Genomic DNA, 23909 nt, shown 5'->3' on the forward strand with positions numbered 1-23909 from the left:
GCAAGTCATTGTCCTGATTCATAGGGTTACAAGTAGAGCATTCTGTATCCTAGTATTTTTTTTTAATTCTGCTATGACGTATGAATTCCACCAAAATCATTTCCCCCATTTTGATGGCTTTTTGTCTTCCTCCATCCTTTCCTAAATGAAATTAAAATTTGAAGACTGGCGGAAGGGAGGTGATGCCTTTCCAACAGGGCCACCCAACCAAATGGAGGTCCTGTTGACAGTGCTTTCAAGATTAGGCCCTTGGAGGATGAGTCAGATAGATATTCAGTCAAGGAGATCATGTGTTAAAAAGGAGGGGAGAGAGCACCCAACACAAACCTAATCTTCCCCATGATGCTCATAGAGTTAGAAACTTTGCAACAGTGATTTGTAAAGCTCCACTTGCCTTACTGCAAACAGCAGTGGAGAAACGAGTTACATTCACCCCTGTGATCACTTTAAGGAAAGAAGATTTAAGCATTCTTGAGGAAAGAAATTAGTTCAAAATAAATTTTCAATCCTTATCATATTCACCTGACCAATGGTTTTGACTTTGCAGCAGCATAATTATTATAATTTATGCAGCAGATCATGGTAGAATTTTGTCCCCAAAGTTTTCAGAATATAATATTCTAAAACATTGGTCTGACTGCTAAAACTTACCTGACTGGTTTTACTTTTTCGTAAATTACCTCCTTCCTCCCTTAAGGACACGATGCGTCCTTCTGCAGAGGCAACTTATCCTTATGGCAATTTGTTACATACCTTGTGTTTTCTCCCTTCTTTCAGCCAGTTGAGTACTGAAGAAGCTGCAATGCGAAAAAGGCAGCAATCCCAGAATGAAGGAGCACCCGCTGTGGCTCAAGCGCCCGGAAACCAGAGGCCCAACAACACGTGCTGCTTCTGCTGGTGCTGCTGTTGCAGCTGCTCCTGGTAGGTGGCGCTGTCGGTACCGTGCGCCCTGAGCATGCGTGCTGGACCTTAACAGTCTCCCCCCCCCCCCCCCCACTGCTTTGAAAGTAGGAATTACTGCAGATCATTGTCTCATGCAAACATTCATTAGCAAAATATTAATTTCCTCAGAATCTACACTTAAATCGATAGGTAAAGAATGGAAAACTGTGTCAAGTTTTTCTCTATGAATCTTAAACCTTCTGGGTAACAATAAGATCATAGTTATTTATTTGTAAATAAACAGTATTCACCAGAATCATGATAGTATGAGAACATGAAGACGATCCCTGGTAGTGTTCCATGTAGTGTTGAGTGTGGTTTTTCACTATGCGCTTCCTCCTGGGGTGTTGATCATTAAGGTTCATGGCCAGGTAATTCAGTCAGGGTGGCAACTTCAGAGTAGAACCCCTCCCAGTAGCACAGAGGGAAGAGCAGAGATCCTGACCACCAATCTGAAAGGCCATGCTTGGAATGAAGGCCAAGTCAGTTCACCAAAAACTCAGAAAGTAGATACAGAAAACCTGCTTTTTATCACTGACAGGCTCTGAGGTTTCTTTTTGTTCTTGGTTTTCCTTACTGACAGAATGATAATGAGAGAGACAAACTGATTTGCCAGGTCCCATCCAGGTGCTCAGGTACCTTCTGGAATCTTCCCAGTTCCAAATCCTGAAGTTCCTTTCAGTGAGAAAATCAGTAGGACTCCAAGTCCTGACATTTATGCAGATGAGAGTCCTCAGGGGGATGTTAGACTTAATGAAACTTTCCTTGAAACCCTAAGTTTTGTGGTCCTTTGAGATCCAATTTAGAACTTCTGGACTAGCCGTGGTCATCTGGTTCTCCTGTAACCACTTCACATTTATTCAAAGGCTCAAGTGATTATGGTTGAGCCTCCTTCTTGAGCATGAGTCAACAATTTCCCAGCATCCACAGAGGCTGAGTTGTTATTGTTGTTGTTGTTTGAATCCAGGGACGTTTAACTTCCAAGGAATTGAACCCAGGAATTGAACGCAAGGAGGCTTAACCTCCAGCCCCAGCCCTTTCTTAATTTTTTTTTTATTTTCATTTTTTATTTTGAGACAGGGTCTTATTAAATTGCTTAGGGCCTCACTAAGTTGCTGAGGCTGGCCTTGAGCTTGTGATTCTCCTGCCTCAGCCTTCCAAGCCACTGGGAGTACAGGCATGGGCAACCACGCCCAGCGAGGATGTATTTTGATGTGATAGAATATCATTGTGGTCAAACTGGTGTTCTGAGTGGTGCCCTTGATGAACAAGCCCTACCCAACCTAGAAACCCCTCGGGCCCAGAAGAATGACTGATATTGCAGTATACATACAAAAATTACTGGGTAATGATGATTCTTTGTTAGAGAAAGTCATAGATGATTCATTTGCTTTCATTCTTAAGCCTTAATAATTTCAGAGGAAGGAAATAGAGTTCTAGTTGAGGTGTATTTCAGTCATAATTGTGTAATTGTTTTCTTACACTCCCACAGAGATTATCCAGCTGTGGTCTTAATCCATGAAACACTGTAGTGATTTAATATGGTGGTTCTGAACTCAAACTTCCAGGGTTCAAATTTTGTCCTCAGCTGTCACTAACTGGGTGACCTTTAGCAAATTAATCTCTCTAATCTTCAGATACCAAATAACATAATAATAAGACCTGAACTCATGCCTCATGAAGTTATTATAGAAATTAAATGAGATACCATATACCTACAACAAGCTGAGAACAGTATCCAACACAGAGTGAGCACTTAAAAAGAATTGGCTGTGGGGGGCTGCAGTTGTCATTTAGTGGTAGCACACTTGCCTAGCACATGTGAGGCACTAGGCTCAATCCTCAGCACCACATAAAAATAAATAACAAAAAAAAAGGCATTAAAAAAAAAAAGAATTGGCTGTGGGACATTTCACATTAGGAAAAAAAAAAGAATCTTTAAGGAGGAGGTAGTTCAAAGTAATATAAAAATTTTAAAAATTAACTTGTAACACAGAAATTTCCTTGAAAAAGAAAGCCATTTTAAATTCTGTGTAAAATGTTGCAAATGCATTGATATACACTGCTCAGAATTATACTTCTATTTCTCATTTGCATTATACCATGTTCTTATGCTCAGATGTCATTTTATTTATCTGCCCAAACTTGTTTCTTAATTTCTTTACATCTAAAGCACCAAAATAGAATACTGAAGTTGGGTTGCACTTTGTTAACTGTCAAATAAATACAGCCCTGCATCAATTAGCAATGAGGATATATTATGAAAACTGTATTGCTAAACAATTCTGTCACCATATAAGCAACACAGAGTGTAATCCTAAATGAACCATGATGGGATAAGTCTGTCATTTGTGGCCTTTTGATGTAATTAAGAGACTGGGTAAGCCTGAGTTAGATGATGTTGCCACTGGTATAACACTGTAGTCTGTTGTACAGTCAACATTTTTGCATAAGTAGGACTACATGCTAATGATATAAATGTGATATATATATAAATACATAAACTAGTAACAGTTGTTTATTACCCAGTAGTAAGTACCATACATAATTGTACACACTATACTTTTGTACAATTGTCAGCACAGTAAACTTGTCTACGCACCACCTTAATTCTTGATTGATGGGTTAAACAATGATACAATGGCAGTGACGTCACTAGGTAATAGGAAATGTTCAGCTGCTTTATGACCCTATGCATCCCCTGCTGTATATAGTCTGTCACTGACTGGAACATCCTTATGTGGTACATAACTCTGTTTAGTGAAACCTGCTTTTACTGACACAGATATATAGTGAGACTGACTTTTATTAATTTTTGAAATATGCACTAATTAACACACACTCAAATTAACTCATGAAAGCAAAGTGTTGCTGAAAACTAACTACATACCAAGAACAAAGCAAAACAAAAAAGAAGAGGTTTTGCAACTCTCTACACCTTTAGGGTGACACATACTTCAGATCCCCAAGCATGAGGTATTCCCTGCTAGTCCTAGACGAGAGCGTGGTGGTCAGGAACTGCACTTGTTAGCAATGGGTTATGGATGCCTGAGTCTGAGCTGCAAAATGTACAGTCTGCACATTGACAAGTCCTATATAAAACAAATGATAGGGGATTTTTAATGTAAACAGTTGGATTTTTTGAAAAAAGAATAAGTTTGATTGCTTTGAATCAGGGATTTTAATTATGCTATCCTATCAGATTGCAAATGAAAATTCCTTTACACATTCATTTTGAAAATATCATTATTTTTGTACTTTGAGCTTAAGAAAATAAATTTATAAGGGCTTTTTGGAGTGAAAAAAAGAAAGAAATGTTCTTCAAATTTTCCAGGCTAGGTCAAAGGAGCAGAACAAAAAGAGACATGAAAAAATGTAATTTAAGGACTAAAAAAAGTTAGAAGTCAAAATATGAAATAGCTGTCACTTGCAAATAGGAGCAGTTGTCATGTAGCTGACTTTACTTCCTTTTAAGGAAATATAGTGCTTGGAAAATAAGTTTCTATATCTAGCAATAAATATAAATACTTCACCCTAGCTTCACATATTATGGGTTTTTTAAACAATTTAATATTTCTCTCAGATTTACATTTCTCTTTCATATTTCACTGTCATCTGTTCTCTCATTTTTTTATTTATTGCCATCTTTATAAACTTACCATTATATTTTATTTGGGGGAAGGATACAGGGAGTGAGTATGTTAACTGCTGGATATTTCCACAGTTTCCTTCAAGATCTAAATAGTCTGGGTAGACTTTGTAGCTGTTGAGCTGACCCATTCTCCAATCTTGTCAAGAACCACTTCTTCCCCACACAAGTTTCTCTCCTGCCTCCCAGCTCTCCTCATAGATATCCACATAATGAAAAGACACGAGAAGGAGGTTTAGACCACTTAACTGTCTGACATAAATGACTGATGTCTGCATCTCAGCTATGAGATGGACACTCTGGCCTCTTACAAAACCTTCCATATGTGAGACTCTCAAATCTGAACAGCTGAGCAGATAATGTTAGCAAGACCCCTTGTCTAGGGCTTCAGGGTTGACACTGGAAAATAGAATAACTGCCTTTTCAGGTGGTAGCCTTCTTTTCTGTTCTGCACCTGGAAGAAATGTTTGAAAGATGTTGGGGGCTCCCCACAAACCACTGTGAAGACCGTCAGGGTATTCAGATCTTGGACCTGAAGTAACACATCAGCTGCATTGCAGAACAGAAATGCTCAAAAACACAACATGCATCAAAAAGGGGATAGAAAAGTAGAGCTTTCAAAATTTTATTTTGAGCTGAGAGCTAAATGCTCTGACAGCACCAGAGGTTACATTGAAATAACCCAGGCTGTTTTTTCTAGCAGTCTTTCAGTGCTAATCACTCTTTTAATACCTGGCTGTCCTAGCTGTGTTTCATCAAGCAAGATGGGTTTCCCTATATTTAGTTATTAAAATAAAAATCAGGAGACCTCAGCTACCATCCTTCCCATATGTTTGTGTGGTCTCTTCTTGGTGCTGTGACAGCTGCGGGGACAGTGGAGCAGAGGACTGCTGGCCACAGCTTGGCTCCCCCCTGGAGTGTGCAATGGAATGGTTCTGTCTTTAGTTGTCTTACCTGTTGGACTTAGGTGTAGGCTTTTGCTCGAGAAAAAAATGCACAAACAAAACAAAACATACACAAAACCAACAACAATGACTACAAAGCGTTTGAAAAAATGCCACGTCTAATTCTACAGATGAGGAAATTGATGACCTTGATGGCTGTCACCGAATGTGTTAGTGGTAGAGGTGGGATTGAAATGCAGGCCTCTTAATATCCACTCCATTGGTGGATCCACGTTAATACTTCCAGACGTTACATTCCCCGGTCTGTTATGAACTATTTTCAAATCCAACCTTCCCCAGCAGATTCACAATCTCAGGTACCACAAGACTTGGCCCCGTGGCATCAGGTTCTTCTCAGGAGAGATCAGTCATAGAAGAAATCTAGCAAATTGATTAGTCCTTTGAAACCGAACTCGTCTCCGTTTTGGACACATTCTTTCCCAGAGTCCCTGGACCGTGGGACAGATCTTTCTGGGTGAATGTTCAACGCTTCATCAGTGTTCCCAGCAGCTCACCCTCCATTTCTAACAAGGACTACAGCCTCTGTAACTGAAAACAGTGCAGAAGTAATGCCGTGTTTTGTCCTCTGATGCTGTCATACTTTAGCTCTATGCCAAAGGAAATAAATACTAAGATGCATGCTTTCAAAGTCAAAGGATTTTTTTTTTAAGGAGGAAAAAAATATAGTGTGCACCATGGTGGAGAGCCCACTCCCTGGAACTAAAACTGCTCACACGTGTAAGCTGACTCCTTCCATCTGAGGCATCAATGAATAGCCTCCTCTGTACCTATCACTCTCAGAGAGCAGATGCAGCCCATGAGGCAGCATAAGTTATTCCCCTGGATTAACAGTATTTCCAAAGCACTTGTAACCAGATAAAGAGAACTTACAAAGAACCCAACAGTTTCAAAACTCCATCTCAGAAGAACATAGGTGAATTTCCTCAACATTTTTTTTATCAGTTATATGAACTATAAACTACACCATCAAAAGACATCTACCAAATTGAACCCAGGTTTCACAAGCCAAATACACACCATCAGCAGTCCAACATTAGGACTATGGAACTTGTAGATATCATTCATTCATTCAATCTCTCATTTGCAATTAACTGAATGCCCATTTCCCCCTGTCCTGTTGGGTTTCGTCAGCTTTCTTGGGGTTCTCCCTGACTCCGCTATACCAGGGAGCAAAGTCTCATTAAGCGGCTGCATCTAGATATGAATATTTGGTGTTATTTCCAGGTCACCTTCTAAAAGAGTTTAATATTTAAGCTGCCTCTGCCAAGTCTGCGTTACTCCTGCCCAGAGTCCTATCGATTGTAGAGCTGACAGAGTCGGAACTGAATTGACACTTTTCCTTCAAAGGTGTGCTATGTGTACCTTTTCTCTGCATTTACTCTTTTTTTAAGGTATCACATTGTGCCATTTAGATTATTGACTAAAAGATGAGCAGGAAAGAAACAAATAGTAGATGAAAATATTCTGCGTGGTCTTATTCGGGAGAGTAGAAGGGAGAACAATGATCCAGTCAAGAGCGGGAGACAGCAGGTTAACTGGATTCAGGCCAGAGGAAGGCATTTAGAGCTAAGGCACTTGCTGGCTAATGCAGTGAGGGACCAAGTAAGTGTCCTAGTAGCTACCATGGGGACACTTTGGGGTCACCTATGGCATGGTTCCCCTGTTCAGGGGAATCTGCCTAAAGAGAGGGAAGAGTCTGCCTGTGAGGTGCCATGGGGGGTCACAGAATTATGAGGGATAAGACGAGGGGGACAGGGCAAGTCAGAGGGCATTAACCTCAAAGGATTTTAAAGAAAAATGCCAGGCCCCACCTTGCCCTATGGTGAGTAGGAAGAGTGACCTCTGTGAGAGACTCCTGAGAGGCCAGTTTCTGCAGAGACTGGTACCGGCGGGTCCATGCAGAGAGTGGGCCCCAGCAGGTTGAGAATGCACGGGGTGGACTCCATGAGGAAAGGGAGTTCCGAGGAAAACAAGAGTCCTCCGAGGATCAGAGGAGCCTCCCTCTGGTGCAGAAGCCCATCCTGAGCAGACAGCTGAAAGATGTCGTAGGTGGAGAGACAGCCGGGGGCAGTGCATTTGGGAACAGGCTCTGCGCGGAGACGTGGGTGGGGTCCAGAGCCCAGTACTCCAGCCAGCTCCCAGTCCTTCCGTCTCAGACCTGGGAAGGACCTCTGGGATCTCGGCATGGTGGCTGACTCACAGCATGTGACAATGTGGTGAGCACCATCTGGGCTGAGTGACCAGGGTGTGCCAGAGTTCAGGGAAGTCCTCGCCCAGGGCCAGTGGTGAGCCATGACCCCCTCTGCCCTGGACCAGGCTGACCACATGAGGGAGGGCCAGAGTTTGACTCAAAACTCCCTATCCCCTTTTTTTTTTTTTTTCAATATCAGTGATTCTTCCATTTGACCCTGTTCTTTATCAGGTCAATACCTTCTGTCAAATTATGTGGATTTTGTACTTGAATTCCCAAAAGTTCATATTGGTTAATCGTCACTAGGTGCTTTCATGGCCATATGCTCAGGTTTCGTGTTTTCAAATAGCCAGGAAGACATTGTGGCTCATAATATGCTATTTGACCTCCAGTAGGTGTTTCCTTAACATGTGCTGAATGGATGATTGATTTGGGTTTGCCAGTTGTGTTTGCTGAATAAAATATGAAAATTTGTGTCACAGAAATTCTTATAAAAAAGCACAAGCACATTCTCTCAGAACGTAGTATGATTGTGTGGCAGCTGGTGCTGAGCAGGTCAGCACCAGAGAGTTTTTCTTAGGCACCATTTTCCTTCGTCCTTCTGTGTGAGGGTTGTTAGCAGTAGAACTAGGACTAGTGAGTTTTGCAAAGAAGGGCAAGGTTTTGGGGAGAGAGCAATCAAATCCATGTAGCATTGCTGGGATATAAAGTCCAGAAGGTCCTGTGTCTGCAGGGAGATTGGCCATGAGGATAACAAAATGTTCTTCATGGCCGGGCACAGTGGCACATGCCTGTAATCCCAGCAGCTTAGGAGGCTGAGACAGGAGGACCATGAGTTCAAAGCCAGCCTCAGCAATTTAGTGAGGCCCTAAGCAACTCAGCGAGAATCTGTCTCTAAGTAAAATTTTAAAAAGGACTGAGGTTGGGGGTCAGTGGTTAAGTGTCCCTGGGTTCAATCCCTGGTACAAAAAAAAAGTTCTTTATGCCATTGAGGTAGTTAGGACCTTCTTTACTTTTTTTAAAGAGGAGAAATGACTGAAGTTGAGTAAGTAAGGAGCTGAAAAAGTCTATTTTATATTTCAGATTCTGAAGGGCATGGAAATTATGTGGAAGGACAAGACAAAGAGCAAGAGAAATATTAGGAGACTTTCGCAATACCCTCAGTGAAAGTGTTAGTCAGCTTTTTGGTCACTGTGACCAAAATACCCAACATAAACAACTTAAAGGAGGAAAGATTTATTTTGGCTCACGATTTCAGAAGTTTCAGTCCATGGTTGGCTGGCTCTACTGTTTGGGCCTGAGACGAGGCAGAAGATCATAGTGCAGGGGTGTGTTAGAGCAAGCCTTTCACCTCACGGCAGCCAGAGCAGAGGGAGAAGAAGGGACCAGGGACAAGATAAAGTCCCCGACAGCACGCCCCAAGGATTCACTCCCTAAACTAGGTCCCCCCTGTGACAGTTCCACCACCTCCCAATAGTCCACTCAACTCTGAATCCCTCAGTGGGCTCATGCCTGATGAAGTCAGGGTCCTCATGATCCAGTTCCTTCCCAGCAGCCCCACCCCTGAACATTGCTAGATTGGGGAGAAGCTTTCATGAGCCTTTGGGGGACATTCCAGATCCAAACCCTTTTTACTGCCTCCAAAATAAAGTGGCAGTAAAAAGAATGCAGGGAATTAGATATTCAAGAAAACGTTAGAAGGCGCTGTCAAGATACAGTGATTAGAGAAGAGATAAGGAAAACCCCATACTACTTGCTTGAGTGTCTGACTTGATGTTGATTCATTAAATGAGCAAATAGGACATTTTTAGACCAAAGGTGAGACGATGATTTCAGCTCGCAGTGCCTAGGAGTTCTGTGTGTACCTGAGTCTGCAGCTTGCAGGGCAAGGCTGCATTAAGTGGGACAGCAAGTCCCATCCGATGGGGATCCTAAAACACCTGTGATGTGGCCAACCAGGAGGTGTTGGTGAGCTTTGCCAGAGTCCCGCTTCTCCCTAAGGCCACAGGGAGGAACTGGAGAGAGACAGGCTGCTGTCAGAGAAAACGAGGGAGCACCTTTTTAAAGGTCCTGAGACATCGTGATGAAGGTTAAGTTTGAGGGAGTCGAAGTTCCCTTCTCGAGTTAACCAAAGCAGATTATTCAGTTTCTAAGACAATATGAATTTCAACCTCTCTAAATCCAGGACAAATGAGGTTGCTATTTGGACACCTGCAGGAATTTCCAGGCCTCCCCTGAACAGTAATACAAAGATGAGGTTTTAACATTGTGTCTACTCCTTCCTTCCCCTGCCAGTAGTGGGTCTTAGTTGTGCCATTTCTGACTGAAATAAGTATTAGCTCTGATTCTGTCCATCTTTTTAAAATTCTTCACTCTTTCCTTTGGACCTAGTTTACTTTTTTTTATGGTCTAAGTATTGTAGACCTATTACAATCTGCCTGCCATTTTAGAATATTATTCAAGAATTTTGTGTTCTGTCTTTCCTAGGTAAGATCATGAAGCCTATTTTTCAGTGAAAATGGAGCTTATTGTATGATAAGTCTACCAAATTGGGTATTATGAGTATTTTAATTTCCAATGATATAAAATCTTTGTTTCAGATATCAGGATTACACATATAAATGCATGTCAGATACCTTGGAGGATCTGGTCCTAAGAGAAAGCAAAGTTATTCCGTTACTGCATATCCCAAAAAATTTAGATTATTTAAATTAAAGAACTATTTCAATCAACCAATTCCATGCATATCAGTGGAATATTAGCTCCATGAGTTTCATTGTAAGTAGAGGTGGTGTTGCCATATTACACCATCATACACAAATTCTCATGTCACATCTTCCTCAAATAGAAACTGCTTTCAAGAGGCAGCATGAGGTAGGGAAGGAACTGCCACACTGTCATTAGGCAGATCTGGGTATGTCCCAGTTTTGTGACATGCAACCCTGAAGGCTTTGGCAAGTCACTTAATCTCTCTGAGCCTCAGTTTTTTCTTGGTGAGATGAGATTAGCTACATATATAAATCATTTATTTTATGGTTCAGTATATGCTTCAGGGCCCCTGAATAATCCTTTATTAACAGGTATTTCCAGCCCCCTTAGATGCCCCAAGCTGAAAGGAATTTACCCAACATGGTAAGGTCTGAGCGCTGTGTGTTCTCCAGTGTTCCTTGTACGTTGTCAGTTAATGTCATGGACCCTGTTCCTGCAGTCCATCACTGGGCCCTTCCTCCCCAGCTTGCATGCTGCCCAGCATATCCTAGAGCAGAACCAGCAGCCACAGGACTGCCGGAGTGTTAGGAGTTCTGCCTTCTGCAGTTAAGTTTCCCCACAGGTCTGGATTGTTGTCATCCGTTGCATTTGTGCCCAGGGATGCCCCCGACCTGCACCCTAGACAAAGTCATCTATCCAGTAACTGAAAAGCACCAGGGAAGGGGGAATAAATGGGTGGTGGGTAAGCGACTGCAGGCTATCAGATGCATCGCTGAATACCAGCTGCTGGAGTTGTGGTTTTTTCATTCTGCTTTTTATGGCAGGGACACAAGTTAAGTAAAATCAAAAGCTTAAGCTCTGTCTTAACTAAGGCATTTAAAGACTCAGTTGATCACATGCCATTTTATCCATAATGTCTTAATAAAACAGATGTCCACTTGATCTCACATCCCAGACCTTTGCTTTTCCCCAAAAGTATCCACTAACCTATAAATTTCAGAGAAGCTCACAGTGGGTGGAAGGAACAGCTTCACATTTCAGGCAACCTGAAAACCAAGGTGATTCAGACCCGAGGGCGTGGCTGGGTATGGTGGTGCACGCCTGTAATCCCAGTGGCTCCGCAGGCTGAGGCAGGAAGATCACAAGTTAGAGGCCAGCCTCAGGAACTTAGTGAGACCCTGACTAACTTAGCAAGACCTTGTCTCAAAATAAATGATAAAAAGGACTGGGGATGTGGGTCAGTGGTAAAACATCCCCGAGTTTAATCCCCAGTCCAAACAAACAAACAGAAACAAATCATGGGGTATGTATTATAATAGTTCATCTAAATACTCAGTCCTCTGATTCTGTTAATTCTAAGGAAAAATAAAGATTACTTTGTTTATGCCAAAGAAGAAACTTTGGTTGTTTGTCTAAGCTTACAGAGTGGTTCCAGATTTTAACCATGCAATTACTTGTTAGATGCAGTTTGCATTCCAAATCAAATGAACATACTGATGAGCCTAAAATGCATGGCTTGAGGTTTGAAATAGAAATTTAATACAGACAAAAAGAGGAATGTTTTAAAACTCATCATTTCAAGCAGATTCATGTAGAAGGAACAATTAGTAGCAAAGAGAAAGACTTGGAGAATGAAGTGCTTTGGTTTCCATGTTTCAAAAGAAGAAACTAAGGTTTATGGACAACTCAAAACTGGGATTGAAATAATTTGGAGATCCCCCTCTCACAATAGTTCTCATAAAACATTTTACATAAATGCATTCCCTACCTGTTGATAATGAAAACCTTATCTACTGAATGTGTTCTAAGAATGTTTGACCAAAGTTCTACATCCCCCAGCACAAGACAGTAGACTGCAAACTAACTTATAATTGGAAAGCATAATAACAATGTGAATAAGATTATAACTACCTGCTTTGAAGACCAAAAGTATTCCCAAATCAATGACTTTGGGCCAGGGAGTATTCAGAATATTTTCTAAATAACAAAAAGAAAAAATGGTTCCACTTTGGCATACCTCCCAAGATTAAATTTATCCCTTTGGAGTTTACATTCACAGAAAAATTGAAGGACTCTTTTCAAATTGCTTAGAAAAAGACATAATTATCAAAACTTCTTATTGTAAGAATAGATTTTTTTTCTTCCAAATATGGGTAATTACTCCCAGAAACTTTTTTAGTTATTCTTTAACTCCGACTTGGTTAAAACATTGTATTTATAAAGGTAACACCGCCATCTAGTGGACAAGTTTTTAATAGATTAATATTTTACTTAAGAGATTGAAGTACCTGAAGCAAAAACTTAAACCAAATGAAAAACTGTTTTTTGACACAGAATACATGACTATGAAATGCAAGAGTTTTTACAGAGGTGATGCTATTTTAAATATTAAATTAACTATATTAAAATTATTCATTTGTGTTGTGTAACATTTCCAGGCACAGATTACTAGCTACTATTTCCATCTCACAAACCCCACTCAAAACCAAGTTGCATTATAAAAATGGAGAAATGAAGGAGATGAGGTTCAGGTCATAGGTTTGCACTCAGCTCTTATGTGTCTGAAATTACGGATGTCACATGGCTACTGTTCCCTCCTGGTGCCTCTGTACTTGTTTGGTTGTGGGGGTGGGGGAGGGTTGGCAGTCTTTTGTAAGCAGGGTCTCAGTCCTATTCTCCTTCCCTTGTTTTCCTCTCTGAAAGTTGTTTCCTGTTGACGGGAGGAAGGTGGGCTTCCAGGCAGGCCTTCGAAGCCACAGCAGCTTGTCCCCAGCAAGTGCTATCACATCTTTTCTTCCTCTTTCAAAACTTTCTGTACCAGCTCCTTTCTGGTAGTCTCAGGTTTGGGGAACTGAAGACAAGTGGCCACCCACCCATATCTATTGCAGGCTGAGTCCTGGGGCACAGCTCCTTTGGAATGGGCTGTGGGGTGATGCCCACGGAGGGGCATTTACACTCAGGACACACTTGGAATAAGTGGTTTGCCTTTACCAAACCTTGAAGAAAAAATCAATTTTGGTAAATAACCAAAAAGGTAAAACATCACAGTCAGCTCGTTTATGTGCAGAGCGGTCCCTGCAAAGTGAAAATGAGCACAGATAAGAAGTCCAGGGATGGGAGATGCTGTCTTAGTCCTGCTGTGTTTTAGTTGTGCTATATAAATAGACTGTGTGATGTTTCCTTGTAAATAAAATGGAATGGTTAATAATAAACACCCTGCTTACCTCACAGGACTGTTGGGAGGAAGAAGTAAGGAAGGCAATGTGTGAGGGAGTGTTTTATAATAACGGCAAAATAGAAGTCTGTTTCCTCCATTGAAATTTAAGAGCTCTTTGATAAATTTGACATTCCCATTTTAGAATCCCGCTCATTGGTCCTTACATCCAATTAAGCATTTGAAATAATTTTCCTTTTGGTCCCAAGTTCTTATTTGTTGCTTTACCTTCTTGTGAAATAGATCACTTCATTGTCACCATCCTGAAGGGGAAACAAAGCAAGCAGAGCTGGAATCATCCCAAGGGGGTTGTGATCTGCCTGTGCAGTCCACCCGGTCATACTGGCTGGTCACTTAGGACATACTTCACTGCTTATCCTGGTTTTCGGCTCTTGCCCTGAACCATCTCATCTGTCCACTCTTCTCCATTTAGATGGTGCCTTTTGACTGCTCCCAGACTCTATACAACTTTATCACTCCTTGGATTGGAATCCCTTTTATCCAGGAGATATCTCTGGCAAACATCTGCTCATTTTCAACCCAATTTAATCATTACCTCCTCTGCAAAGCCTGTCTCAATTCCCTCTTGCAAAAGTATAGATACCATGCTTGTGTCTTGGAAACACCATATGCATTATTTTTACTTCTTGATAGCATGCCGTGTGATGTTTACTTACCTGTCTGAGCTCCGGGGCAGCACGTTTTTGTCCTATGCATGTGGAATTTCCAGTCACAGTGGCATAAGCCAGGTGTTTCATACATATATGTAGGTTATTGTCAACTCTTGAATAAAGCTACAGTATTTTGCTATGAATATTTTGAATGATGAAAATGAAATATTAAAGAATAATCTGCCAGTTATTTTTCAGAAGGTAATGGATGTTGATTTCATTTATGTACTAGGAAATTTTAGTTAAAAGCTTTTATATACAACAAAAAGATTGATATCACAGGGTGAGATGGTTAAAATATTGGAAACTGTCTGCCTTTACCAATGACAGTGGTTCTTTCTTGGAGCCTTGGTGGCACAGCATTATTAACCTTGAGCATCTTGATTCCTCAGTTGAGTTTCTGTTTAAACATACATGGTTTTATGATCATCCTCTTTCCCAGAGTTACCATGGCTACTGTAAAGTTTTCATCCAATCTGCACCATTTCAAGGGTTCTTCCTGAAAGCCAGTTGTTCTTCTAGCACTAGTAGACCATCTTCCATAATAGACCTTGCACATATCGCTGATCACAAAACCCTAGGTAAACTGTTTAATTGGCAGCAACCTTTCCCCATGCCACTATCCAATCCCCCATAAACCAACAATTCACCAAGAAACAGAGCATATTTTCTGATTTTTCTGAAATGGACCATATATATTTCCTCCTTTTTCAAAGCCACCATTCTAGAAAATCTCCAGTAGAACTTAAATGCTTATTTTAATATACTTAGCCCAGGTTGTTGACATTTTTCATCCATAAAGTATTTAAGCTTTGATCAAGAATCCCATAGTGGGTACTGCAAATGTGTTTTGTTCTCTTGATGGAGTTAATTGTTTAAAAAGTAGAAATGTTAGTTATAAATATTACATGCATGCAACCAAAAAAAAAAAGTCTTGAGACTTTACGACTTTTACATTTGATATTTTCCTTTTGGAAATTTCTCCAACACAGACTATATGTGGATGTTGCTCTATAGCAAATATTTCCAGTAGTTTATCACCTTAATAAAACAAACAAACAAACTATGCTTCCTTAGATCAGGACCAAGTGAAATTGGGGGCAGGTGACAGACTTGTATGTATCAGGGCAGGCACACAGTCCAGTTTCTTGTTGATCTTCTGCACTTTGTCTTAAAATGGCATTTCCAGTGGTGCTTGAACATTGCAATCCTGAAACCCATTTTGACGAGTGGTATTATAGAGAAGTTTATTAAGAGAATAAATTGCCAGTTGCTAGAGTTTAGCCTCTTTGTACAGGTTCCAACATTAGATGGAGAGAGAACACAAATGGGGAGCAGTTAAGCGTTTATTGAATATCTGTTATAAGCAGTTGTAGTCCAAATATGTGTCCACATTTTACCATCTGTGGAAGTGCAAGATGTAAACACAACCCAGTACTTCATCGCGATCACTCTAATATGGTAGCATTTGGGATGTTTGTAAACATTGCAGAAACAGATTTAAGAGCCAGAACTCATTTTTGGAAACTTGTGAATCATGCACGTGAATTCCAGATTTGTTACTCTGCAGCAGAGGCACATGGAGAACAAATTTTCAAAGATATTGCATGACATGGGGCGTGCCTACATTTTGTGGGGCACATTCTCTGGGACATGTGGGAATGCAACAGAAATAAGCTCTCAAGGACCTTACTATCTAAGCAGGGAAAGATCTCTTTATCAGTCTTCTTGCAGAACCTTAATATGTATGTATATCCACACATATAAGATCAATAATGCTTGGTAGAATGAGTATTATTTTCCTATTTAAAAAAGATCTTATGTGTAACTAATTAAAACAAAATAAAAAAAAGATCTTTATAGATTTTACCAAAAATTGTGTGTATATATACACATATATCCATGCACATATATTTATTTTATATATGCAAGAAATTTCAGAGAGTATTGTCAGTGGTTTATCTCCCCCAACAACCCACTTTGAAATTCCAGAGAAGCACTGTCACTCAGATAATTTTGAGAAACAAATGATTCTCTTATGAAACACATATGTCACCTAAATGGATAGCAACATGGAAGACTGAGGTTTGTAGGCACTCAAAAGAAATGCAGGCTGTTAGAGTTCCAACCCACTCCAGCCATACCACACATTTAATATTGAGTTTTTGCCCCACCTGCCAATCCACTCTACACATTACTTTGCTCATACTCAGAATAACATTACTCCCAAGAGAGTAGTGATGGGCTCATGGCAGGCACTAAAAAAAAAAAAAAAAAAAGTTTCCCTTGCCTCTTGCAGAGTAAATACATGAAAGAAGGAACAAATGAAAGAGGTGTTATCTGCCCTGGCTTTGCTCTTGACAGGCTCTAGTGAAGCTCTTCAGCTTTTAGACAGAAGCTTTAATTTGCTAGTTCAGGAGCTCAAGTTGTAGAAGGACAGAGTTATCCTTCCCACCCTCCTGCATCCTTGCTAGTCCACACGTTGAACTTTGGGTGTTCCACCCCAGGCACTGATCAGCTGCAGTTTATCTGAGTCAGACAATACTTATTCTTGTTTTGGGTCACTAAAGCTAATGGGATCATCCTGCTCCTGTAATCCTGTAGAATTCCCACCCTACACCTCAGAAACAGAGATTCCTCCTGCCCAATGCTCTCCTGTCCCAAACCTTCAGAGTTGCAGGCCTGCTCCTCTCAGAGCATCGGAGATCATCAGGGGAAAGGTCAAAGACAAAGTCAAATACAAATCCAGTAACTTAAACTCAGATGACTGGTTGACAGCACACCTGGTCTGTGGGAAGGATGTGTGAATTTAACAAAATCTGTATTCGATTCTGAGACATTTTATCTTCTTTGCTGTTATGGGAAAAATAAATGGAAAACAAACTGAAGAGAATTAACCCAAAGTCAAAATGACTTTTCATTTAAAGAAAATATATAAAAGGATATATTAAGTATATATATATATATTTTTTTACATAAATATATATAAAAGTATATATTACTACATAAAAGTATGTATTAAGCCAGGTGTGAAGGTACACACCTGTAATTCTAGCAACTTTGGAAGACTGAAAGTTTAAGGCCAACACCCCTGGGTTCTATCCGCAGTACTGCAAAAACAAAACAAAACTATATATCAAATATTGAAGCACATAATCACATAAATATCTCAGATTTTTTTTAGTAATCCAAATTATGTAACTGTGAGGTTAGAATAAGTAGCACTCTCCCTTTTGATTATTCTAAATTGCTTTTTCACTTTATTTGAAGATTATTCTCTTGTTTTCAGTTGGCACAGTCTTACCCACCATTTAAAAGTGTTGTTTCTTTTTCTATATTTTAAATATTCTCACATAATTGACAATAAAATCTCTTATGAAATGTTTCTCCTCCAAAATTCATTCTTTAATTGAGTCTTAACAAAATAATGTGTTATGCTACATTGCAGCCTCACCGTCAGGAATGAAGAAAGAGGGGAGACGGCAGGAAGACCCACACACACCACAAAAATGGAGAGCATCCAGGTTCTAGAGGAGTGGTGAGTGTGAGGCGGACACTGTTTTCTGTGCTGTTAACGTCTACTGAGTGCCTAAGCAGTGTGTCTTGCTTCAGGGTGATCTTTGGAATGACTTTGTGAAGTGAATGCTAACATAGTCTATTGAGATCTTGTTTTGTGACTGCAATTGCTTTTCCTCCGTTTTTCTATTAGCTCTGTTATCAGCCAGAACATCAACTACGTTTATCTTTTCTCTTGAAAGAGGTAGAGATTATTGCATGAATTAGCCTCCCAAACTGCCTATTTAACTCTCATTTTCTGAGAGTATTTTTAAAGTTGTTTTCTTTATGAGCAAAGACTCTAAACACACACACACACACACACACACACACACACACGCACACACACACACTCACGCACACAAACATGTTGGATAACCAACATCTTTGGTCAATTGGGAAGGATACCCAGTTGGCTTCTGGTTCTATTTCCATAAACAGACTCTGACAAGTTTATCCAAAATGAGAAATTGAACTGCAATGTCTAGGGCATAAAAGTCAAAATACAAGTTGACTATTCATGTAAGTGTTTTCTTTTATGAGGAGTTTTTCATAATTATGCTTCACTGTAATTTAAAACTTTTAAAAACTTAATATTTCTAAGCAAAGGAGAAAGTTCAGACATTATGGAATAGTAACAGATTTATTTTAAATACCTGGTCAGAAAGGTTAAGAAAAATAAAATATAGATACCTCTTTGGCCAAATGCAGATGGAACAATGAATGATGGTTTCTTCAGTAGTCATGAAAAAATCTGCACATAGGTATCTAAAACTCCCCAATGTCTCCTAAAATCCCTCTGGTTTACAATGGCATTTTAGAAAAACATAACAAGTGCACACTATATGATCTTATTTGAGATCCAGTGACTAGTGAATAAATGGCTGATAGAGAAGAAAAAAATAAACTATTCCTTATAGCTAGAAAAATCTATTTTATGATGTCAAGAAAAAAAATCTATTTTATGCTTCAGAGTACCATTCACTCACAACCTATTGTCAGGGTTTAAACATTTTCAAGCTTCATTAGGAATTTATTTATTTATTAATATATTTTTAAATATTTATTTTTTAGGTGTAGATGGACACAACACAATGCTTTATTTTTATGTGGTGCTGAGGATGGAACCCGGGTCCCACCAGTGCTAGGCGAGCGCTCTACCGCTGAGCCATAATTCCCGCCCCTTCATTAGGAATTTATGATAACCATTTTCATACAGTGTATAGGTCCTTATTATTTCATCACCTGACTCCTTTCCCGGTTTATTGTGCCTACCTGATTGTTGGTCAAGACCTAGAGAAAACTCATCTGGTCCTGGCAGGTTATTTGCCAGACTGAACTGCATGTCAAAATACTGACCACTAGATGGCAGCAATTGAGTAGACTTTATCTCCTCCCCTCCTTCACCTAGTCTAGTGTTCCCAGGTCAAGGCTGCTTTTGGTAATGGTCCCATTCTGTCTCTGCAGCCAGAATCCCACTGCAGATGAAGTCTTGTCCTGGTCTCAAAATTTCGACAAGATGATGAAGGCCCCTGCAGGAAGGAACCTGTTCAGAGAGTTCCTGCGAACAGAATACAGTGAAGAGAATCTACTTTTCTGGCTCGCCTGTGAAGACTTAAAGAAAGAGCAGAACAAAAAAGTAATTGAAGAAAAGGCCAGAATGATATATGAAGATTACATTTCCATACTATCGCCAAAAGAGGTAAAAATCTGGAAAGCACTGAGGTGGGCTCTCTAAGACCAAGGAGAGCCTTAAAGGAACCACAGTCCAATCCAAATTGGGTAGTACATGGGATGTGGACAGGTCAGAAGACTTCTCTGAGCAGATTACTGAACTTCCAAACCATGAATATCCCTGTTTGAAAGTCAGGTTCCTCCACTATTCTTTGATCACTTATCTCTGGCTGAACCGTGTGTGGTAGTCTACTTGCTTCTCAGAACTAACACCTGTTTAAGCAACTTGCTGTGGCTTAAACTAAAATGGAAAAGAAGAATTTACCTCAGGGTGATGCTTCTCAAAACATCCTCCCTAGATCACTCCTATGAAAGCAGGTCTAAAAAGCAAATTCTTGAGGCCTACCCATGACTATGCTAGATCTGAAGTTTTGGAAACAGAGCCTAGGAATCTGCACTTTGTTTTCATACATGTACTAGTTTGAAAACTTCTGGCATAAGGGCTCAAAAAAAAAAAAAACCCAGTAACATATTTGATGATGCCTATGATTGGATTTTTCAGCACTGAAAATGGACTCTTATCACTATTGATGTTTTCAGGGCAAGGGTGGGAAATAGGAATTATCTTACTTATTCTATAGAAAATGCAAGCTTGTTTTCCCATTGCCAGGATATACCTAATCAGTAAGAAACACCTCCAGCCATCAAATAGCATGCTCCTCTTAACTTTTAAAAAATTAATTTAATTTTGTGCATGAGAAATGCTGCAGCTGACAGAGTTAGAAGCCCTGGGATAACAGTGTGGCCAGGCACCCAGGTGTCAGAGCTTCAGAGTGCTTTCAAGCCCTGAGAGAACCCAGGGACCCAGGGAGGCTGTCTTTTCCTTACCCTCCAGTTGCCTTTTCTGTCTCTACTAAACTACTGTGATTTTACCTGCACTGTTAAATATCTGGTCCTGGTGCTTTCTGTTCCCTTTGTCCTGCACACTGCCCTCTTGTGCCCTAGGACTGGGCTGTTGTCATCAGTGTTTCATTGAGTGCTAGAGATAGCCCCGTCCTGCCTTTTGTTTATTTTTTTAGTTGTTGATGGAACTTCATGTTATTTATTTATTTATATAAACTTCTGAGAATGGAACCCAGTGTCTCCCACATGCTAAATAAGTGCTCCAGCACTGAGCCACAACCCCAGCCCCCAAATCCTGCTTTGCACTCCTTCCTCTGAGACCTGAAAAATGCATTTTCATCTACTTTACCAATCTCTAAGTTGGAAATGCTACATAAACTATTTCACTTCCAATAAAGTGTACTTAAATTCTTTAATTATTTTTATATGTTAGGTTAAAGTGTCACTGGAATTCCAGATACTCCAGCAGTATTCTCTCTACAAAATGAGAAAACTTCCTAAATTGGAGGCACAAAAGATTGATTCATTTTTCATTTCCTGCATTAATATAGAAATAGTCATAGAAACTAAGTAGGAAATTTTTACATTTATTACTGATACATTTATTACTGAAATCACCTTGTATTTCTAACAGTAGAATAATTCTACATTCAAAAAAAATTTCCTTCAGTTCTCTGTTGTATCTAGAACCTCAGGATCTAATCAACTCTTCTTGAATCTTATTAGCATAATGATTTTATTCTCATTTGTATTTCAAAGTTGCATTATACAGCAAATAAGCCATATGATCCAGTTGTGCCCCATTGTGTCCTTGCCTATAGTTACACAAAATTACAGAGTCACTGGGAAGATTATCTAGCCCATTTCTCTCCCTAGAGTATGTGACGTGTGTTGTCTTAAAGTGATAGGGGTCTGGATTACCTAGGTCAGTACTTCGTACTACATATGGTTCGCTTTAAAAATTGTTCCACTTTTTAAAAATTGTTAGGAAAAAAATGTGTTCTCCATATTTAGTACTTACCATTTCTTTATTTCTATGGTCCCCATGTCCTGGCCTTTAGTTTTTATGTGGGGCACTTGTACTGTTCTCACAGCTCCTCGTTCTCAGATGTCCTGGTTGATGGAGCTTTGTAAAATACTTGATTTTCACAAAATTACTTCTTCTTTGTGATGTGCTGAGAGTTACCAGAGATACTGACTATTGAAATATAAACTTAGGTTTTCACGTTTTTTGCTAAAATAATGAAGTTATGTTTTGGCCTAGTTTCTTTATTTTGAACATGAATTTCACCACAAAGTCTTTAAAATAGTATTTCCTAATCAGGAACATGACCTTTTTAACTTTTCTAAAGACTAATGTATAATTTAATAGCCATATTTATTTTTTCCATTTTTCCTAACATCCACATTTGATCCATTACCTACCCTAAATCTCAAAATATCATATAATAGAGAGCGAAAAGAGAAAGAGTTAGAATTCACATTTTTATCATGTTGCTACCTATGTGCTGACCTGTGAATAAATTATAAATAACTTTTGATATAGAATCTAAGTTACACAACTGTATGAAGTGCCTTTGTTTAGTTACCTGGTTTTTCTCTTCTCAAGTTAGTAGTAATTATATTTGATTATTGTTTACTCTCAAAAACCAAGTAAAATGAAGGTAGGTCTTTTCATTTATACAAAATAATTATTGAAAAGCTGTATTTTAAGCCAAGGAATGGATATATTTACTCTTGAGCCATGTTCAGTGATTTGATTCACAAAACATCATGGAAATTAGAGCCCTTTCCAATCTATTTTAGCTTGGTGATGATCCTGTGTGAACTTTTCTCAGTCTCTAATCAGGCACCACATATTACTGACAAGGTTGCATTATTGTTCTTCAAATGTTGTTTTCCTTGGTAAGAACACATGTCACATCCAGGAGATCCCTGATTATATAGTAGTCAGAGCATGGGATGAATGTCCAGGTGCATAGGATTCAAGTCCTGGCTCTGAAACATCCTAATTGTGTGACTTGGATAAATCACTTAACTTTTTTTGAGCCTCATTATTCAGTTCATTTATTTACAAGAGTAACCATAAAAATGGGCACAGAGACTAACCATAACCTCCCCCACCAAATGACAGAGCTAGTCAATATGGTCCTCCTACTCAGATTGAACTTCGAATCTTAGCACAGCTTTTAAGACAGCCACTACATGCTGGGGGTGGTAGGGCATGCCTACCACATCCCAGTGGCTTGGAAGGCTCAGGCAAGAGGATCTCAAGTTCACAGTCAGCCTCAGCAACTTAGCAAGTCCCTAAACAACATAACAAGACCCTGTCTCAAAATAAAAGAATAATAATAATTAAAAGGGCTGGGGATGTGTCTCAGTGGTTAGGTGCCCCTGGATTCAATACCTACAACCAAAAATCAAAATAAAAGATAGGCACTACAAACTTGATTTCTTACATGGGAACAAAATGATCTGGCCTTACTTACTCAGATATTTTTAAAAAACATGAAAATTTGCATCATTTATAAAATGATAATAACTAAGTTATGAAGCATTTATTATTGACTGGACTACATTTTCTTCACTCAAGTTTATTTTATCTTAATTTGAGTTATGTTTCATTTTGTTATATGTAGAGAAAGCCTACATTTATAGTTATTTATACATGTAAATATATATATATACACACACACACACACACACACACACGTATATATATGACTTTTTTCCTTAATGAAACTATTGAGGCCAACATAGTAGAAATTTCTTCAAATTGTTTCAAGACCAGGTTTTAATAATTGGAGTCCCATGAGCCAGGTTCTGGACTGGGTGTTGGATATATGATGGTGAACAAGACAGACACTGGCCTATCCATTATGGAGTTCACATTCTATGAAGACAGAAAACACATGTTGGAAATAAGTAACTAAAAGTTGTGGTCAATGTTGGAGTGGGCAAGGCCGAAGGATAGAGTCTAGAAAGGAGTGTTCAGAAAAGAAACTGAGAAGGTGAAGCTCCATTTGACACAAAAGCAGAGACACTGACTGGGTTTGATCAAAACGTCGTCCTCATAATTATGATAAATTATTACATCTCCTCTTATCTCTCCACATTGGGCTCAAAGTTCACTGTTGGTAAGAGGGTCTCACACACGTTTTCACAATCTACATCTCACCAAGTCCTTCAGCCAGGAGAAGAGAGGCCAACACTTCACAGCAGAGGAAGCTGGTCTTCAGAGAGGTAAAGTGGATGTCAGGAGAAATTGCAGTTGAATCTGGTGACTATAGAACACAAGCCCAGGAACCTGTGACTCCAACTGAGGAGCTCTTCTTACTGAAGCATGTGGAGTCCTTCCTCCATTGTCCAGTATCTTCTTCATGACTGACGTCTATAAACCCAACTTTAGAACTTTAGATAAAAATGAGAAACAACC

The 23909-nt window shown here is 39.6% G+C and overlaps 1 protein-coding gene across 2 annotated transcripts in view; it reads left to right on the forward strand.

Moving 5' to 3' along the window:
- The window catches only part of Rgs17 (regulator of G protein signaling 17), a 98561-nt gene that overhangs the window by 65989 nt on the left and 8663 nt on the right, over positions 1-23909 (forward strand). For both annotated transcript variants that reach the window (XM_071612894.1, XM_027939520.2), the window contains exons 2-4: positions 778-921; positions 17790-17879; positions 19364-19598. In XM_071612894.1, coding sequence (XP_071468995.1) covers positions 803-921; positions 17790-17879; positions 19364-19598 — 444 coding nt within the window. In that variant the 5' untranslated portion in view covers positions 778-802. The remainder of the gene's footprint in view (positions 1-777; positions 922-17789; positions 17880-19363; positions 19599-23909) is intronic.

Source organism: Marmota flaviventris, chromosome 6 (genome assembly GCF_047511675.1).
Source record: "Marmota flaviventris isolate mMarFla1 chromosome 6, mMarFla1.hap1, whole genome shotgun sequence".
Taxonomy (NCBI): Eukaryota; Metazoa; Chordata; class Mammalia; order Rodentia; family Sciuridae; genus Marmota; species Marmota flaviventris.